The following is a 19,090-nucleotide window of genomic DNA, read 5'->3' on the forward strand; positions in this document are numbered from 1 at the left end:
TGGTTGGGGGGGGTGTTCCTTTCTTTACATGAGATAATAATTGATTGGGGGGAAGGGGGTCCTTTCTTTACATGAGATAACAATTGATTTTGTGGGTTCCTTTCTTTACATGAGATAACAATTAATTGGGGGGTTCCTTTCTTTACATGAGATAACAATTGATTTAGATGCTACGCCTTCTTTTTGCGAGGCAAAAAATAGGAATTAATAGGGATTTTTTTTCTTTCAATAAGGTAAAAATACGAAATAGATAAAAATATTTTCTCTCTTTATGCGACTTAACACAAAAAATATCAAGGTTTCCCTGCGTGACTCCAATTAAAAGCAAACTAGAAAGGGAGTGCCCCTCTTTACATCTTGTAAAATATGTAATAGATTCGGTTGCTGAAGTACGAAATATATATTGATGTTTTCCCTTTCTACGCCAATTGAGGGGCCTCAGCGGCCAAGTGGTTAAGGCGTCTGATATTCTGCTACCACTAGCCCTCCACCACTGGGATTGACACCTACATAGGACAGTCGCTCGGTTTTGGCCGTAGGTCGCTGATTTACCTGACATGTCCTAGCATGACCATATTTGTGGATAGAAAGTACACCATACCCAAACCAAACCAAACTAAACAAATGCCACTAGAAAACAAAAAAGAATATGACGGCCTCCGTTCGTCACGCCAGCTATTCCGTCTTTGCGTTTTGAAGAGTTATCTTCTCTTGAGAGCAGGTATTGATTGTTACGTCATTTGTTTGTGAGAGTAACGTCATCAATCTTTGAGAAAATGACGTAATTTTTTTCTCAAGAGAAGATAACTCTGCAATACGCAAAGATGGAATAGTGTGATCTAGATAATTCCCTGTCTTTACATCAGGTGATATAATAGATGCGGATGTTTTACTCGAGTTCGAATATGAAATATGGTTGACTGCGCGGCAGCATATAGAGAAGCCAGCTTATTCTTTATACTTTAAGTATTTGAATTATTTCACAATAAGGGCTTGCCATTAATTCCAGGTCTAATATTTCTCTTATCTGTTTAGAGTGTATATTATGTTTTTACTCGCATTTTGCAATCCAAACATTATGGCTTCCAACATCGCAGATACGAATTTTGTAAATAATAACTATTTTTTTATTTCCTTTAGGTGAGAGGGGAGGGGGACATATACCTGCTGAATGTCTGATGATGCAATATAACAATGGTATGTTTAAGACTTAATGTCAACCTACCATCAGTGGGCACCGTCTCAGTCAGCATAAGTTGAAAACAATTAATAGCGGCCTTCCGTGTCCCTTGTTTCTGTTGATATTCGTTTGCATTGACTATATATACCTAAAACGAAAGTAAAGATACTCTTGTACTTCATGTTTTAAGCATTATAAAAATACGATGTCCTGTAACATAAGGATCTTTTGTACCGAAATGAATGTCCCTTTTGCCCGAAGTGTTAACACTTGTAACATTTGTACACTCGTGCAGGTGTGCTTGATCGGGCATTTACGACACAACCATATTGAAAGGGAATCAGGAGATTACGATGACCGATTTAATGTTATGGAAGTGTATTTATCATTAATATGTTCATATATCATACATATATATATATATATATATATATACTATACTAAAAGCATACTTAAATAAGCGCAGTTATATTTTCACGGAAGGTAGGATGCACATGTAGGACTTTTTCGAGCATTCTTAAATTAGCGAAATCGCAGTACCTATATTAATGATTTAGCGAAATATCGTTTTCTGCATTAGACTTTAACATATACTTGGTGTATAGGAACAAATCCTACAGCATGACTTACCGGGTAAATTGGATGAGAGCACTTGATTCTTTCATGAACTTTTGCAAGAGCATAAAAAGAAAAAGAGGCCTCTAAGATTAGTTGCAAACTATGCGGTCGATATTCGTGTAATAAGAGCAGTGGGAAATTGCAATGGTAACGAAAACATGAAACATGTACGCTTCAATTATACATGAATAAATAACTGGTTTGGTATGGAATACTTAGGCATATCTATATGGTCTATATTTAGCAGTCGACATGCACTAGCTGTTGAAATGCAACGAAAAGACCGCATAAATTAGAAAGCGCAAAATGTGTACTCCTTCAGTATACTTGCTTAAAAAGGGAAACCTGATTGATTGATTGGTAACGTCTAGAAAGGGAAATTGATTGTGTTCACAACAGAGCCATTGATGACACGGGATAAATATGTGTATTCCTTCATTTTCTACAGTAACTATTATATTAATCGTCGACGGAGAACAGGGAAACCATTTTGAAGATAAAACACATATAGATATTCTTCAGCACCACTGAACGAGTTTTGCAATTCACGTGTTCATCAGGAAGCGTTACAGCGTGTAAAACACAGGACTGGACAAAAACAACAGCTGTTTTATAAAACGGACATATGCATTCAATGCTGCTGCAGGTTTAACCGAGAACTGCCGGAGTTTACAAAGTCCAATTCCACGGTAATCGGCCTTTCTGTCTGGTCTGGAATATATCAGACCTATGTGGATGCGTTTATACATGTACCAAACAATATTTACTGCGGACACGAAATTTCATAAATGTTAAAAATTATGGGATATAATCCATATACGTGCAAAACATTGATATGTTTATGACAGCATAATGTCTTGTGTAAGGTATGTGTTATGTCATACAGCTCACTCGCAGTAGTTCACAGGCTATAAATACCGCGTAACCTCCACAAATTATAAAAAAACATTTCTTCTGAATAATGAGTCCATGCTTCTGTTGCTTGAGACTGGCTAAACAGATATTGTAATTTTACCATTTAAAAAGTGCACTGCATGCATCGTTCAGTAAGCATAGGCATGCTTATATATAAGTGTTCAAATCAAAAAAGTGTCTAATTCATGCTTGCTTTTAAAAAATATTTTTTTAATAACTTATGATTTTCTTTTAAAAACAATATCTTAGATGATCGTTAGCGACGATAACAGCATGTTAAGCATACAATGCTTCCAAGATGTATCTCATTGTCTGATGACAATCCCTACTTAGACTGTACAGCTATTGTTTGAGGTTATTGCACCCTGGGTGATTGTTGACTGTAAAGGCCATAAACTTTACGAGAAATTTCCAAAAAACGTCAGCCATTACTAAAAAAGTATTTTCAACATGGACATAAACCATTGTTTAAGCTAAATTTTATTCATAAGGGTTTTAATGATTAAAAAAAATCAGATATAGATCATTTTTTCCAGGAGTTTATAATTTATTTATTGGCTAAATATTCCTTGGGGATGATTTGTTGTTCATTTCGTAGTGTAGAGGGAAAAGGCTAATTACACCAGAAAGACACTCCTGTCAAAGGATGTTGAGATGAATATAATAATGTCGGGGCATAAAGATTGTCAATAAAATATATCTGCACAAGGTATATACAGTGTATATAATTATATCATACACACAGTTATGAATATTTCTTGTAATTAATTTTATAATGTTCCGTGTTTATCAAATACATACCTTAATATAATATGTTCTACTTTTTTTTTATTATAAATGATGAGTGTAGCTAAATAATAAGCGGTCACTTGACAAATATTCACTGGTCACGTGATCGTCACGTTACATTGTTTTATAAAGATGTTGATTTCAAGAGTGAAATGGTCAACAACTGCGTGTTGTCGTCTAACTGCCAGGACTGCAAGTAAGCCAATAAAGATAAAAATAATGAGTTTGATATTACCGTTAATTATGTAGCTAATTTTTGTTTCATACCGTAATATGTTCTTTCATTACAATGCTAATTTATCACAGCATCGGCCAACGTTAGCACGATAGCACATATCAGTATCACAGCTTTCTCAACGCCTTTAATGATTTTCACATGAATATAATTTCAACGTTATTGATAAAATAAGCATAATTTCTCATCTTATCGACAACGCTCCTGTTACCATGCTTCCCTCGAAATACAACTAGTACAGATTGTACGTCATTGCGTTTGAAAAGGTACCAAAGGACTGCGTACTTGTGTTGAAGTTAAGCAGGCAAAAGGAACTGTTTTGTCGCAAAGTAGAACGATAACATAGATACAAAAGTAAGCGAGGAAAGATCTTTTTAACAATGTGGTCGCCAAGCTGTATGCAAATTCTCATCTTGAAATTTCGAGTTATTATCTCGAAATTACAAGTTATTAACTCGAAATTCGACAAAATGAAAAAAAAATGATATTGATCACATTATGCGAATATCCCATGCGGTATTAACCAATCAGAACGTTACTTCATTTAAAGGCGGATGCAACAGTAGAATTAGTTCATTCCTTTAAGTAAGTGTGACAGTGTATGTTCCATTTGCATTTGTTTACGCATTTTGTCAGATAAACCCTCAGGTAACTCTTCACAAACAGACAGAGTAAATTGTTAGTGGGTCTATACATTGCTTATCATTTTTATTACACAACACATTTGTCACGAAGAAAGTATTGCTCACAACTAGACATTTAATCACAAACAGAAAAAAATGGCAAAATTATATCATTATTGGAAAAAGGCACCCTTCGAAACACCGTTCAATCAACTCGTACACGACTTGCCCATGTTGCTTATAGTTTGGTTGACTTTCACAAAGACTAGTGAAAAAATCAACTTTTTGTCATTTGGTTGGTCCTATAAAATGTATATCCGTGATAAGATATCAGATGTTCTTCATTTTCTAATACTCGAAATGGACCAAGGTGTATTGCTCATTAAAATATCATACTTAAAGCCTTACTTATCAGTCCCTTTCGCTAGCTTACGAACTTAGTAGTAAATTACACTACAGTGATGTTTACAAAGGTTTTGTGTTTGCTTTAAATCGAGTCCAGTGTAGCAATCACGATAGCCCGGTATTTCCCTTTAGATGGTTTTCTGTGCGCGTGCGTGACCTGTATATCCCGGATGTGAAGGCCTTCGTGAATCAAATCATCGACATTTAGTGACCTGCATATCTCGTCATCTTCGGCACTTTCTTCTGACATTTCGCGGAAGTTTTTTTATACAAATGTTCAATTGACGGATGCTATCCCTGTTGTCTACCGGGAATCGTTTGGCGGGTGTTGATTCATCGCTTTCATCCCTGTCATTTGTAGTTCTATATCCGTCTTGGACTTTTATATTTCACTGTTTATTGTTTCTTTTAACGGCTCATTGGAGTGGGTCTCCGATATCCGTTTATCCTCAGATCTTTTAGACTTGAAATCCTACAGTCAAATTCCTTTCTCACTCACTCTACTTCTACAGTTTCTGATACTTTGTGCACATGTGTGCCTATAGGACTTTCAGCAGGATGATTTTATTTCTAAGCGCGTTTTTACAGTGTTCTTCACACGTATATTTTATTATGATTCGTAGCAAAATAATGAACATATGGATTTTTTGTTTATTTTCTTTAATTGTAAAGTTCAACATTTTTGTCAGTCATTATTTTCAAACATTTATTTGTCTATTTAAACATAAAAATAATATGTATCTGGATTCAGATGCGACCATTTACACCCACTTATGTTTATTAATGAATTAAACGGTATTTTCTCCCCAGATGTAGTGTAAGGGAACCAGTTTAAAATAAATTATGCTAACCTGACCAACTATACCTTGTGCAAATTCCCTGTAATACACGTATAGTAAAGCGTATCTCCATCAATATTGTGTTTGGACGTATTTTTAATCAGGTGACCGACATGTTTCTTCATTGCAGTCGTTTATGTATAAAGGATGGTGAAACATAAACAAATGTATGAGGGTTCTTCGGTTCAGTTCTAATCTAGATTAGAAACAAATAAACACACGTAGATCCGGATTTATAATGTTACAATTGTACCATCAATCTATAACATAAACTGAGGTAAATTCGAAATAAACACAGAAACGAATATCCTGGTTCATGCGTTTATCATCAGTTTTATCAAGGATTGTGGCCCTTATATATTTCCTTCCTGTGTATACAAAAATAGCAGATCCTGTTTTTTATTTCTGTATTTTCGGTTTCACTATCGCGTATCCTTGACGGGGAACGTTCTGATAGGAAGAAACATATATTGTTATCATATGTTTATATATATGAGCATATACGCCGTATGATAATCTAAACAAAATGAAACTAACCATGTCTCTATTATCTTCGTGTTACAAGATGAAGAGATGTGCAGGGGAACTATGTTTGAAAAATGGTATGATCTCGGAGATAAGGTGGTATCTACTACATAGCAACCTCGCCCTAGATAGGACAGACTGGCATACTACAATTAGGTCATGCGATCGGTAATGAAAACATCTCTGAAATTAAAACATTCAGGACTCTCTTATACAACAGTCAATATCTGTTTTACATTATATCTAGGCTCCATTATCACTTAGGATAAGATAATGACACTAATGAATATTTCTGGATGTGAATGATACATTATACATGTACTATTTGTAAATTTGTGTCTCAGATTAACAAGGGAACCTAAATGCCTCTTAACAGTTATATGAGAAGCAGATAACATATGCCGGGACAATTGCGATGCAGGTTGACTTTTTGCCTTTTCCACCTTCCGTAATTTAAGCGAATGAGTTCGGAAATATTTATCAAAGCATGCTTTTGAGACAATTACATGCGACCGACGAAATTAATAGGAGTCACTTCGGAATATAACAAAACAAGGCGAAATTGTCCAGGTACTGCATAAAGTACACCATATCGTCAACATTCTCGGTAGAATCATAACAAATTAAGTTAGCTGACCTTATAAACAATTGTCAGTGGTGATTTTGATGATAATGCACTGATAATTGCAACAATGATAACTCTCTAGATATCTGTTGTTTTGCTGTTATTAATCGTTGACCATCGAACATACAATACCTAGGTTTACCATATTATAATGTCCTATAAGAAGATATTTTGTTTGTGTTCAGTTGCTGGTAAGCTACATACATGTATCTTCGGACACTTTTCGTATTTTTTTGTCTGATGGTGAACAATATGTGTCATACTACATATAACACATCTTATTTGAATTCTCTGACTGTGTTTTATTTGTAGTGATCCGTTATCACATACAATATACGGTTTTCTTGAATTAGTCAATGTAAGATATGTAAAACTATGACTAATCATGTTTCTTTCTTTTGTTGAATAATCATATCGTAATACCAATGATATACAACATTTGATATAGAGAGCCTTATTTAGCTAGAATAGGCAACTCTAAAGCGCTTTCCAGATAAACAATTCACACAATCAATACAATTAGCATAAAAATTAAAAATTAAACATGAATCAATACAATTTTTGAGGAATTCACAAGAGCTGCCTTATCAGGCGCTAACTACGAGTTATGTGCCACCTGGCTAATATCTCCCTATGTGGGTATGCCTGCGTGTGTGTTGAGGATGTACTGTGTCCTGTTGGTGGTGGGATCATGCTTCTAACGGCATCATGTATAGTGCCACGTCACGACGTCGGGAATAGAACCCCGGCATCCTGCGTGGAAGGCCGGAGTGTTAACCACGCGACTAATATGCCCATACTGGGTTCGGATTAGAAAAATATCAATATTTGTCAACATATCATTTTAAAGAATTACGTTTGTAATTGCTAGTTGTTGTGCACATGTAAAATATCATTGAAAAACGAGCTTGGGACGTTTATTTCCAGGATAAACCATCTAACTGGATTTTACATAAAAATGAAACATCAGAAAATGTATTCAAAGCAAAATACAACCGGAAAAAATCATCAATACTGTGTGTAATTGAAATTCGAAGTTGAAAGGTGGGTCAAAAGGCGATAAATCTACTTCTTAATTGGTTAAAAAATGTGAAAAAATAAATTAAAGGGAAAAGTGCCTTTTTAATATATTTATAGTAGGAAACAAGGACACAAATTAACTACATCATACACTTGCTTGTACAACAGTATATAGGGATCCCTTCTGTGTTACACACCTGTTTTGTTCCCAAACGCACGTGCAGGTCGTTTCTGCTGTGTTATTAATTTATTCATTATTTTCATACAATCAAATAGCTTTATTTTAAATGATGATGATGCTTGTAAATGTTTAAAACTGTATTATTCTCCAAAAGATGCACTTTTGAAGATTCTTTCGGAAATTTGCGTAGTTCTATGTGAAATTCATAGATATCTGTATATAAATATAACATGAATTCCCCAGCAATGTTGTATGTACATTTATGTTCACAACTGAAATACGGTTAGAAAGTTATAGATTATATGCATTTAGCATCATTGCTAGGAATAGATGGATTTCCAGTCCACTGATCGTTCGATCTTACATTGAGTGGAATTATACCACACATCGAGAATATGTGAATAGACAAAATTCAGATAAAACTAAAACATGACATTATCACATGCTTATCTTTACAAAATGTTCCAACAATTGTGTCATAAAGTAGCTATAATATTAGAATCATACACTCAAAAAGAAATATTTGTGTTGTTAATAACCCTGTCACAAAATTCATGATAAGTATATAGTTTGATACTCTTTATGAACAATTCATGTTGGGAAATTGACAAGAGACAATGTTGTCTTGGCGTTTTTAATCAGTAATGGAGACATCCTGAACTGTACAGTCGTACATTTTAGCGGCAGCTGTCGGTGAATGTCTAGCGAACAAAACTATCTATTCAGCCGAAGGAGTGAGGAACCTCTCGCTTGATTCACCTAGCCTCTCTGAAATACAAGTATAATCTTCAAGCAGCATCTTAAACATCGTTTTAAATGATCGAGTGATTTATTTTACGTTTAAATCTATTGATATCGTATTTTCTGCGGTTTGAAAATCTTCCTGCGGCACCCGCTCAGTACTGCATGCTCTAATAGAATCTGTTCCTTCTTATTCCAATCCAACTGTGAACAGAAATATCTTATAAGAGGTATATATTATGATACTTATAATTCTTACTTGCGATGTATTTTCTAAATTCAAGAATGTGTTATGTATAAACTCATACATTCTGTACATGTCATAAGGCTCAAAACTGACACAGTGTTGTCGGTCGACAGCGTAGTGGTGTACATATAAACTTCGCACTGAAAGGCCCGGCTATTGTGCTATTTCGGTCGTAGCTTCTTTTATCACCGGCTTCCCCAAAAGATAAAACTGACCATACTGGACGTTGGCTTCAAGTTATGTCATTATCAACTACGTACACTTTCGTTAGGAGATATATATTTCCAACATTGACTCGATTTTCAGGTTGTCATTTGACTAAACAGTCCCTTTAAGCAGTTGGCAGGGGAAAACATTTGAAGGAAAATCGAGAATATCTATTTTGTATTCACTGATATAGATTTGCCCGTACAAAAAGATGTCGATGCTTTTTAAGCATTGTTTTTTGCAAACTTTTACATCCTATTGAAAACAATATATTTTTGCTAGGTACTGGTTCATTTGAAACTTATAATCACCTCCAAAGATGAGTACACAACCGGACTATTTTGTGTGAAATATGACTAGTTTAACGCCAACTTAGTGACATTTTCACCAGTCGTATCCCATTAAAGTAACAAACTTCTATGCTATATTTACACGAAGAAAAGAAGGCAACAGAAAGAGAAGTGATTGTTGATGTTCCCCATTTGTAGATGCTAGTTTACTAGTTTTAAAACGGCAAATTGTCGATTTGTATCAGTAATTATAAAAACAGAAAATAAAACGGGTCCCTACGACGGATGCGAGTCGCTTGTAATTCTGGAGAGTAAAACAATCATAATAGTCTATTATTAAGGCGAGTTATCACAACATCGTTATAAGGGATATATTTTCGATCACATAGACGAACAATTCCTGAAATTGTTTTCCAGAAATAATTGTTGGAATTCGTCATTAGATGTATTCATTCCTTAAATAAGAATACTGAAGTTTTTGATATGCTCATTGACAATCTGTTTTTGTTGTCACTTTTCTTGTTTCTAGTTTGTAAGCGTGATATTTTTTGTGAGTGAAAATGATATATATGGCATCGGTCGTGAGTAATGGACCCTTCGTGTATACACTATCAAATTCTGTTTTTTAAACTTCTGTGGAGGTCTTTGTTGATGTTCATATTTACCTTATTTTATTGATATATGGGTCCTATGACGGATTTGCTGACTTTTTTGTTTTTCTCTTTTGTTAATCTATTCATACTCAGTGTTCGTATACAGTCTCATAATGTTTTATGGTGAATCCCCTATGTACAACCAGATTGTTAATGGGTTTTTAATGACAGTTACGTTTAAAAAATAGTTTAAACGGAAAATTCTAGACGTATTCATGTCATAATATGATAAGCAGATGTGCAAAAGTCAAAGCTAATTCCTCAGACAGTTAAACGCCATATTATAAATATGAAAATAAATATATGTGTCGAGTATGATTTAATCATACCCTATGTTAAAATGTTAAGTCAACTTTTAATAACGAATCTTATTTTCAGAACAAAACATGGATACACTTGAACATGTCAACCGTAAGTTACCTTTGTACATGTATAGCGAGCGACGTAACGATAAACATGATTACCGTAAGTTACCTTTGTACATGTATAGCGAGCGACGTACCGATAGACATTGTTACCGTAAGTTACCGTTGTACATGTATAGCAAGCGACGTACCGATAGACATTGTTACCGTAAGTTACCTTTGTACATGTATAGCAAGCGACGTAACGATAAACATTGTTACCGTTAGTTACCTTTATACATATATAGCGAGCGACGTAACGATAAACATGGTTACTACTGGTATAAAGGAGGCATATGGAGGCACGGTAGTCCAGTGGTAGGACGCCGGGCTCGTGACCTAAGGGTTGCGGGTTCGAGTCACGGCACGGCACTGTGTTGTATCTTTGAGCAAGATAGTCTACTCAGCTGTGAATGAGTACGTGCTTGGACAGTACTAGAATTGTAGAATGCTAGCTGTTAGCGCCGAAATGGCTGCTCCAGCTGTATGTACTCCAGGGAGTTGAGAAAATATATTGGCTGGTTGCAAAGGCCCTTTAACCATGGATAATAATTTTTGAACCGCTTTGAGACGACCTACGAACTGGGTTGTGATAAAGCGGTATATAAGAACCTCGAACTATTATTAATTATTATTATTATTATAAACAAGATAGCAGAGTGAAACAACACGAGAATACCAAATTGTGAGCGAACCCGTAATAAAAGCTAAAAATCGACGAAACTATGGAATGAATTATTTTAATTGAATGTCAAAAGGTCACTGTTGATCATGCTAACATGCTTATAAATACACCAATTAAATCAAAAGTATACATCATAAACTGGCCCCAGATCATGAAACGATCTGAGACTTAAGTTTTTGCTTAACGAATCACGTTTGACGTAACTTTTCATAACGTTGTTTGTGATTGGTTAAGTAAATACTTAAGACAATTTATTTTTAACTTAAGATCGTTTTATGATCTCTGGTTCTAATGTGGAAAAATATGGCAATATGAAAGGCGACTTATTACAGGAACGTAATCATGAAGCTCGCTTTCTTCGTGGAATTATCACCCGACACAATGGACATTGTTGGAAATGAAAGATACATTAAGGATAAGATCACTGCTTATTGATACATTGAAGAGGTTTCACATTATATTTGATGTTAATTACGTAGTCGAAAACGTAAAAGCGCTATATTAAGAATACAATCTATGTTATAAACAATACCAGCAGAAGTCAACAAAAGTGTGGTTTACACAAACGGTGTTCCAGGCACATTTATATGTTATTACCAGAGTTATTGATCTAGATTTTCGATCATATAATCATAAGGTTTTCCTGCTTCAATGAGATTTAAATGTTGAAGTTAATTAAAACATTTTTGCGTTATATTAAAAATAAACTTCTTTTTCATTAGTTATTTCAAATACAAAAATAAAAGAATATTTCATTAGTAAAAACATTAAAAGTCACCTCAATGAGATCATCCCAACACCGATAATGATAGCTATTTTTGAAAACTATTATCACTATCTCCGAGAACACAAATATATAAAACACAATATATTTTAAGGAGAAGATGCCGTGGTAAATTTGTTATGAAGTGTGTTTATATTGCGTGATCAATTTCAGTATACGTATAGAATGTCAATACAAACACGACAGAGCGTTATATTTCCAAGTAAGTAGGGGAGTTTTATAGGCAGTAAATAACGTACTTGTTACGGGGAAGACATTGGTTTTAAATTGGATGGAAATCTCAGATGAATTAATCATTGAAATTGGCAATGATTAATTCGAACGTCGTAGAGTCAGAAGGATTGAGGTGCTTTAAATAACAATAGATAGAGCGGTATTACGACCACAGCATGACTGGTGGGGAAACAACTTTGTTAAAATTTGTGAGAATCAAGTTCTAGTTACTTGACACAGACCGAGCTGTTGGTTACTTATTATATACATTGTATATTGTATGTTTTCTGTGAACACTTCCTGAGGACAAAGCTGCTGCTTTTCACATCTCAATGCTTTACGTGACACTCGCTACCTGTTATTACTGTGTTCGATCTGTTTTAAGAGGAACGGAAGGTCGAAAGTCACATTTTATGTTGTGATACCTACTAATGAATTGTCGCACTTTGTTTTCAGAGAATGTCCTTTTTTATTTCCGCTATGTCTACATGTTGTCAGCTTCATGCTAACAGTTACGTGTTCTATATGTGACAAGAGCAGTTTCAATGAGGATTTTAGAGAGGATGTTAGGAAGGATGAATTGATGGAGATTTCTAGAAAAGCTTATTATGTACCCGGGGAATATTACTGTAGACAGAATATCCACAGTTTGAAAATGTAAATGATATCATATGGCAGGTACAGCTGATAAAGAGGAAAACGCTTAACCTTCCGGATCAAATGGTCTTAATTTCTGTATACTTTGTCAAAAACCATGATAAGCTATCTGTCTATCATATTTTGCATATGTTTTATCAATTTTGAGTTGGAATATAATTATTTTCTGCATTTTTATTGTGAGGAATACGTAATAAACGAAATACAATAATGTACATTATAAGGGTTACACATCAGGCTATATCGAGCTTTATCGTTCGCGACTACATTTAATTTATAACAATGACAACCCGGTGAAGAAAGGGTAACAGCATGCATGTATTGTTTGTATATTTGTGAAATAATAAATCGAAAATCTCTTTTTTGTGGACATAATTGACAATTATCATTCCAGTTTGTTTAATAGAAATTTGTTCATAACGGACATGTAACTAGGAAACAATTCAAGACCGATGAAAGAACAAGCTTTTCAATATATTGATATTACAAAAATAACAGCAAACAATCAAACGGCATCCGAAACCTTTCATATTGTAAAAATGCATGCGCAATAAATCATTATTTCAAATAGACACTGCCAATTGGACCTCTGCGGATTAAATGAAATCATCAACAACAATGATCATCAATCGATCATTGAGTATTCTAACAAGAAAAAGCATAAGACATCTACCCCTTGGATTCACAGCCCTGTTTGATTAAGCGTCCCTAGCAAAAAAACAGCATATCTAATACCCGCTGTGGTCTGTTTCTTAACTTCATAACCTTTGCTATCTACGCAATAAGAAGAACATTTAAAGGGAACCCAATGGGATCGCCGTGCTATACATACGTACAGGGTTGTTACGGTAGAAATATTCAATATATATGTAAATATATGCTATTTAATACATCATTTGCTGGATGCTGACGGGAAACTCTTACCAGATGTATAAGAGTATTGTAATTCACATACTTGCCATGAAAATAAGCATAGGAATGCATTTTTTTATCCTGATTGTTTGCGAAAATGCAATCTAACAACATAAAAAATGGATCATCAAATTGGTTCACGCTATAAACTATATTACATTATTAAAAGCATTGCAATGGCCTTGAATATAGGCCGGCTTTTGAAATAAGCATTGGGTTCGCTGCTGTCAAATTTATCCCTAAAATAGGCCGGTCTTGAAATTCCTTTCGTTCCAAGTTGGTGGCACTTGCTTTATTAAACAATAACCACGCATGGCCTCAACCATTTAGAAAGCTTGAAAAGTAAAATGACTGACGCCTTGAAAAAATCGCACATGCATTATGGATGAATGACTTTGAACATATGACGGCATTGAAAAAAGGACGGTATGAGGATTCTTTCCTTAAAACAACAAAAATAAGTAACGGATTATTAAAGAGAATTCATGATATTTTAACAGCAATTCCAATCTGACATGAAATAAGCAGCTTTAAAGAAATTTAACTTTATTTGACAGAAATATAACAAAAAACATTGAACTGTGTGAAGACATTCCAACTCATTTCACATATTTATAAAAGAATTTTCTTCATACAGAAAGCCAATATTCCACTGAAACAAAAGTTCATTGCACTACATGTTTGTTCGTCTATCGAGGCTAAAAGGTGTACTATAATCAACCGGAGATTTCGGAAGAGCAAGCGGTTCCTGCTTCTTGGATTTCGATTTCAAGATCAATCGGCCAATTAAGATTAAGTAGGTTGTGACAAAAACCTCGCATGAATACTTTTGAGGATAACTAGTACCAGAAAACCTACATGTTTTATACGAAACTAAACATGAACCTGCATGTTACATCTAACCTAAACATAGTCATTAATGACGTTGGTTCGTTATTAAGGATATGTGAAGTCATGATAAGAACATCTAAATATACCTAAATATTGGCAGGCAGACCAAGTATAATGTCAAAGAACGTAACAAGAATATCCCATTAATGAATGCAAGCATCATCAAACGGGTACAGTTACTCTCCTTATTGACTAGCCAACTAAGATATACACCTGTCATACTGCACAGTTTATGCACACACAATACACATGTCGTATTACAAGCCAAAACTAAAATATATAAAAAAAGTTTCTTACAAACAGAACATGTTTTAAAGTCCAGTTAACTCAATAAACACAGCTATTGTTACTAATAACAGAATGCAGCTGATACCAGTCATACCCTTCGAGGAAGTAGGTGGATTACTGGCTACTCAAAAATAGCTTAACGATATGCCTCGTTATCAATTGTTTTAACATTAACCTTTCCTTCTAGGAATTGTGCTTTGAAAATAATGATAGATACAAAACCTTGCGAAACATAGCTATGCGACAATAAACAAGGGTTGGGTGGATGAGTGATGGAGCAAGATCCAAACGAAAAGAAAAAATGAAAAAAAGAAAAAGAAGAGGTGTCACCAAAACAAAAAGAGCAACATGAGTTAGTCACTTATTTATACTACGAATTTCATTCACAAAACAGTGTGCGGTACCTCTCTTGTTTCAAGGGGCCGAAGTGACCAAGAGTTTGAGGCTTGTAACATTCTGCTTCCACTAGCCCTCCACCACTGGGTCGCGAGTTCGAGGGCAGTTGCGAGGTACTTGCCGCAGGTCGGTGGTTTTCTCCGGATACTCCGGATAACTACTTTCGAGTCCCTGATTGAAAACTCTTTTCAGTACCATGGACTCGAAGGCATTATTTAACTATTTGAAAGACATCGGTCTATTCTATAGACTCTGATGTCTTTTAATCCACCTTACCCACCTTGCCCTCTTTGACGTTATATATATCACATAGTCCATATCCTCTATTTGTTATCTCTGTTATCATTTTTAACCCCCTTTTTATTGTAATAATCTACGCATATAATGCGAATGCTTTTAAAAATAAACATTCTGATTTTATCTTCGCTACTCACATGCTTGTTTAAAAATAATAAAATGAATAAACAAATAAATCACCATTGCCCTAAATGACCTCAGCCGTCGACGGGCCGTTAAACACAAACAAACAAACAAACAAACAAACCGGATACTCCGGCTTTTCTTTACCACCAAAACCTGGCACGTCCTTAAATAACCATAGATGTTACATGTAATAGGACGTAACACACAAGCACACAAACATACTCTTATTTCTCGTTTGCTCGTGAATTGTACACGATCGCTGGAATTTGGAATTTAGGTTGAGCACAAATTACCATTTATCAATTTTTGGTTTTGTTGTTGATTTTTTTTTAAATGCAACATACTTTAGGAAAAAATGTGAATGCTTCCTTGATTTATTCATACTATATCATTATGACTCATTCACAGACAACACATGTATTATGGGAGGTCAAATAGTAGAAATTCTCAATTTAATGTATGAAGTATGAACCAATATACGATGTCGTAAGACAGTGAAATGTCACGGCAATAGAGGTTAACAAAAATGAAAGTTGACTCATCTTTCTAAAATGCATTAAACTGAAATACATGATGCATGTTATTACATATATTTCGCGCTTAAGTAAATTGTTCAGGAATAGAACAACAATCTTGAAACGTGCAATATCTGTCGTGGATATCGTAAACATGTAGCGCTTTCTTCAATTTATGATTTGAATACATATGTCACTGTTATGGTATATTTATGAACATCTGTTTCTTTTCATAGACAACAATACCACAAAGATTCTGTTGTTGCACAAAATACACACATATCTTAATGTATTTGAGATGTATGGATAAGATGCACAATGCTAGTTCGGGGGAATGGATAAGAGAAACCGGTTAAAAAAAGGATGTATAATGTTATTTTGGTGGTATAGATTAGATGACTTGGATGAAAGAACATTTTATAGACGTATTTCTGATAGACTAATACAAATGAAAACACTTTGAAAATAATACCATGTGTTTCAGGATGGAAAGCATCGTCTGCTTCATCGACGACAACCGCCCTGTACAACTAAGTAAAAGCCAGGTAATGTTACATTCTCATACCGTGAACTGTGGTAGTATCAAAATGCATACAAGGAAATAGCAAATCTCCTCTACTTGATATTGTAATGGCAATCACAATTCGTGTCCATGGCCGTCATCAACGTGCCTATTTCAAAACCCTGTGTTGAAATTGATTGCGACATGTTAACACTGTAGGTCAAGGGGGCAAAGATGTTACAATTAAGAAAATGAAAGCTCGCGATCGGAAAATTAAAATCGTCGCGCTTACCGCAGATAAGAATGGTCTAATGCTTCCTTAATTTCAATCTCTGAAGTGTATATACGATCAATGTGTCAATAAATTTATTTTGATTAAAGAGGGCGTATAATACCGTCGCTATAATTAATTTCATAACAAATGAGCCAATCAATAATGTCAGCTGCATTAAAAGCGATTATCATTTCACCAGTAAGATTTTGACAACAAGTTAACAGACTATTGGTTACAACTACTGATACAGGGTACTGCATGGAATTTAAAGATCTGAAGTATGTACATTTACCAAACGTTTGGTTCTTCTTTTTACGTTGACGTCGCGGTTATGAATAAACTTCTAAGCGATTAAAATGATCGAATACGAGAAATTGAAGAAAAAATAAGGTTTATAAGAAATTTGTTGAATTAACGATTGTGATAAATTGACTTCAACACATGTGTAAACGTGTTTTAAGGTCAAATACAAATATCAGTGCTGAATGTAAAGCCAATATTTGTGCATCGGACATGCATGTCTCTACAACACAATCAAACTGCAGAGTCGGCAAAGTCTTAATGCTGACATTATATTAATGAGGGAAGTCTATCGTTTAGAGCTATATATTAACAGTTGTTTGAAATAGTAGCGCGTTCCGAAAAAAGAGGATAGCCAGCACTATTCAGGTTGCCGCCAGTGTAACATTTTGTCTTACCGAGCGACTTGCCCACCTTGCCGGTCGCCCTTCCGTGTGTCTGGTGAGCCCAAATTAAGCTGGCTGCACTAAACCTTTTGTGTATGTATACGTTACTTTTTCTATGATGCCATTCTCTGCAGATGTTTTAATATAAGAGGATTCCGATAGACAATACGCTAAATACGTAGTTTATAAGCTTTACAATGTCTGCCTACACATATGGATACATGTATTTCAGCGAATCATCAGTATGTTAATAAAAATAGTGTTCTTATATCCTAGCAAGGCAACAAACCAATGGTTACTCATGGCTAACAAATGTTGTAAACCACCGAGTTTAATATTAAACAGAAGCTAGTAGCAAGTTGTTAAATATCTAACGAAAGCCAAACATCAGTCAAAGTATTTCAGATATGAAAATGTCAAACGAGAGTTGAAATGTGAGTTCGAGATATTACGAAACAATAAACGAGACTATATTCTTTATCAATATTATAAAAGACAAGCCAACGATATTATATATAAAATGAAACCGCCACACAGAGGTATCTGATGTAAAAAAATAAAAATAAATAACTGTTCCATTTCATATACAAACAGGGACAAACTTCTATCTAAACAACGAAGGAAATTCCCGATCCGATAAATAAATCGAACAGAATGAACGATAACAAAACCGCAGGCAACGCAGGTGTTCCAGAATTGTCTCCTTCATCACACGTATCATTTGTAATGATGTCGTCTGTCAAACACAGGGAAATGTATCTGTCACCATTAATTTAACACACAGCGGGTCAGTCTGAGTACTCACTATTTTTTGATATTGACCAACCTTCAAACCTAAAATATGTAATACCTTATCAAAACCGCAAACCAACATCCTTTTTTATTTTTACTTTTCTCCAAAACGGCATAACGTTTTTTGTTTGTTATAGAAGTCAAGTCTCAAACATGCGGTATATCTCATTTTATCAAACCAGTTGTATTTACATGTACAAAACAAGAAACAGAGGAGAAATAACATACATGTGTTTGATACGCGAACAAAACTGACAACAGGCTGTATTAACTATCTGATCAAGGTGTCAAATAAGATGTAACACATATAATTTAGCTGTCGGAAACAATACAAATCGTCAACGGTTTGTGTCCTTACATCGTCAGTGAGACTGAGCAGGTAACCACAGCATTAGTTATTATGTTAACTGTATATACTCCTTTAGAATCTCACAACCTAATACATTGACACTCAGTGCAATGAGCTTCCTTGTATTACACAAAAAAAAAAACATTGTAAGGGGGTGTTTATATACATGATTACACATAAATCACCAACAAACACAGACGTATGCAACACACGTCTTGTTTATTTC

The 19,090-nt window shown here is 34.7% G+C and overlaps 1 protein-coding gene across 2 annotated transcripts in view; it reads right to left on the reverse strand.

Annotated features, from left to right (window-relative positions):
- Nucleotides 1–19,090, reverse strand: part of LOC110461985 (parathyroid hormone/parathyroid hormone-related peptide receptor-like) — a 97,613-nt gene that overhangs the window by 34,754 nt on the left and 43,769 nt on the right. For both annotated transcript variants that reach the window (XM_021515744.1, XM_021515743.1), the window contains exon 4: nucleotides 1,226–1,328. In XM_021515744.1, coding sequence (XP_021371419.1) covers nucleotides 1,226–1,328 — 103 coding nt within the window. The remainder of the gene's footprint in view (nucleotides 1–1,225; nucleotides 1,329–19,090) is intronic.

The sequence above is a fragment of the Mizuhopecten yessoensis genome, unplaced genomic scaffold (assembly GCF_002113885.1).
Source record: "Mizuhopecten yessoensis strain PY_sf001 unplaced genomic scaffold, ASM211388v2 scaffold10713, whole genome shotgun sequence".
NCBI lineage: Eukaryota > Metazoa > Mollusca > Bivalvia > Pectinida > Pectinidae > Mizuhopecten > Mizuhopecten yessoensis.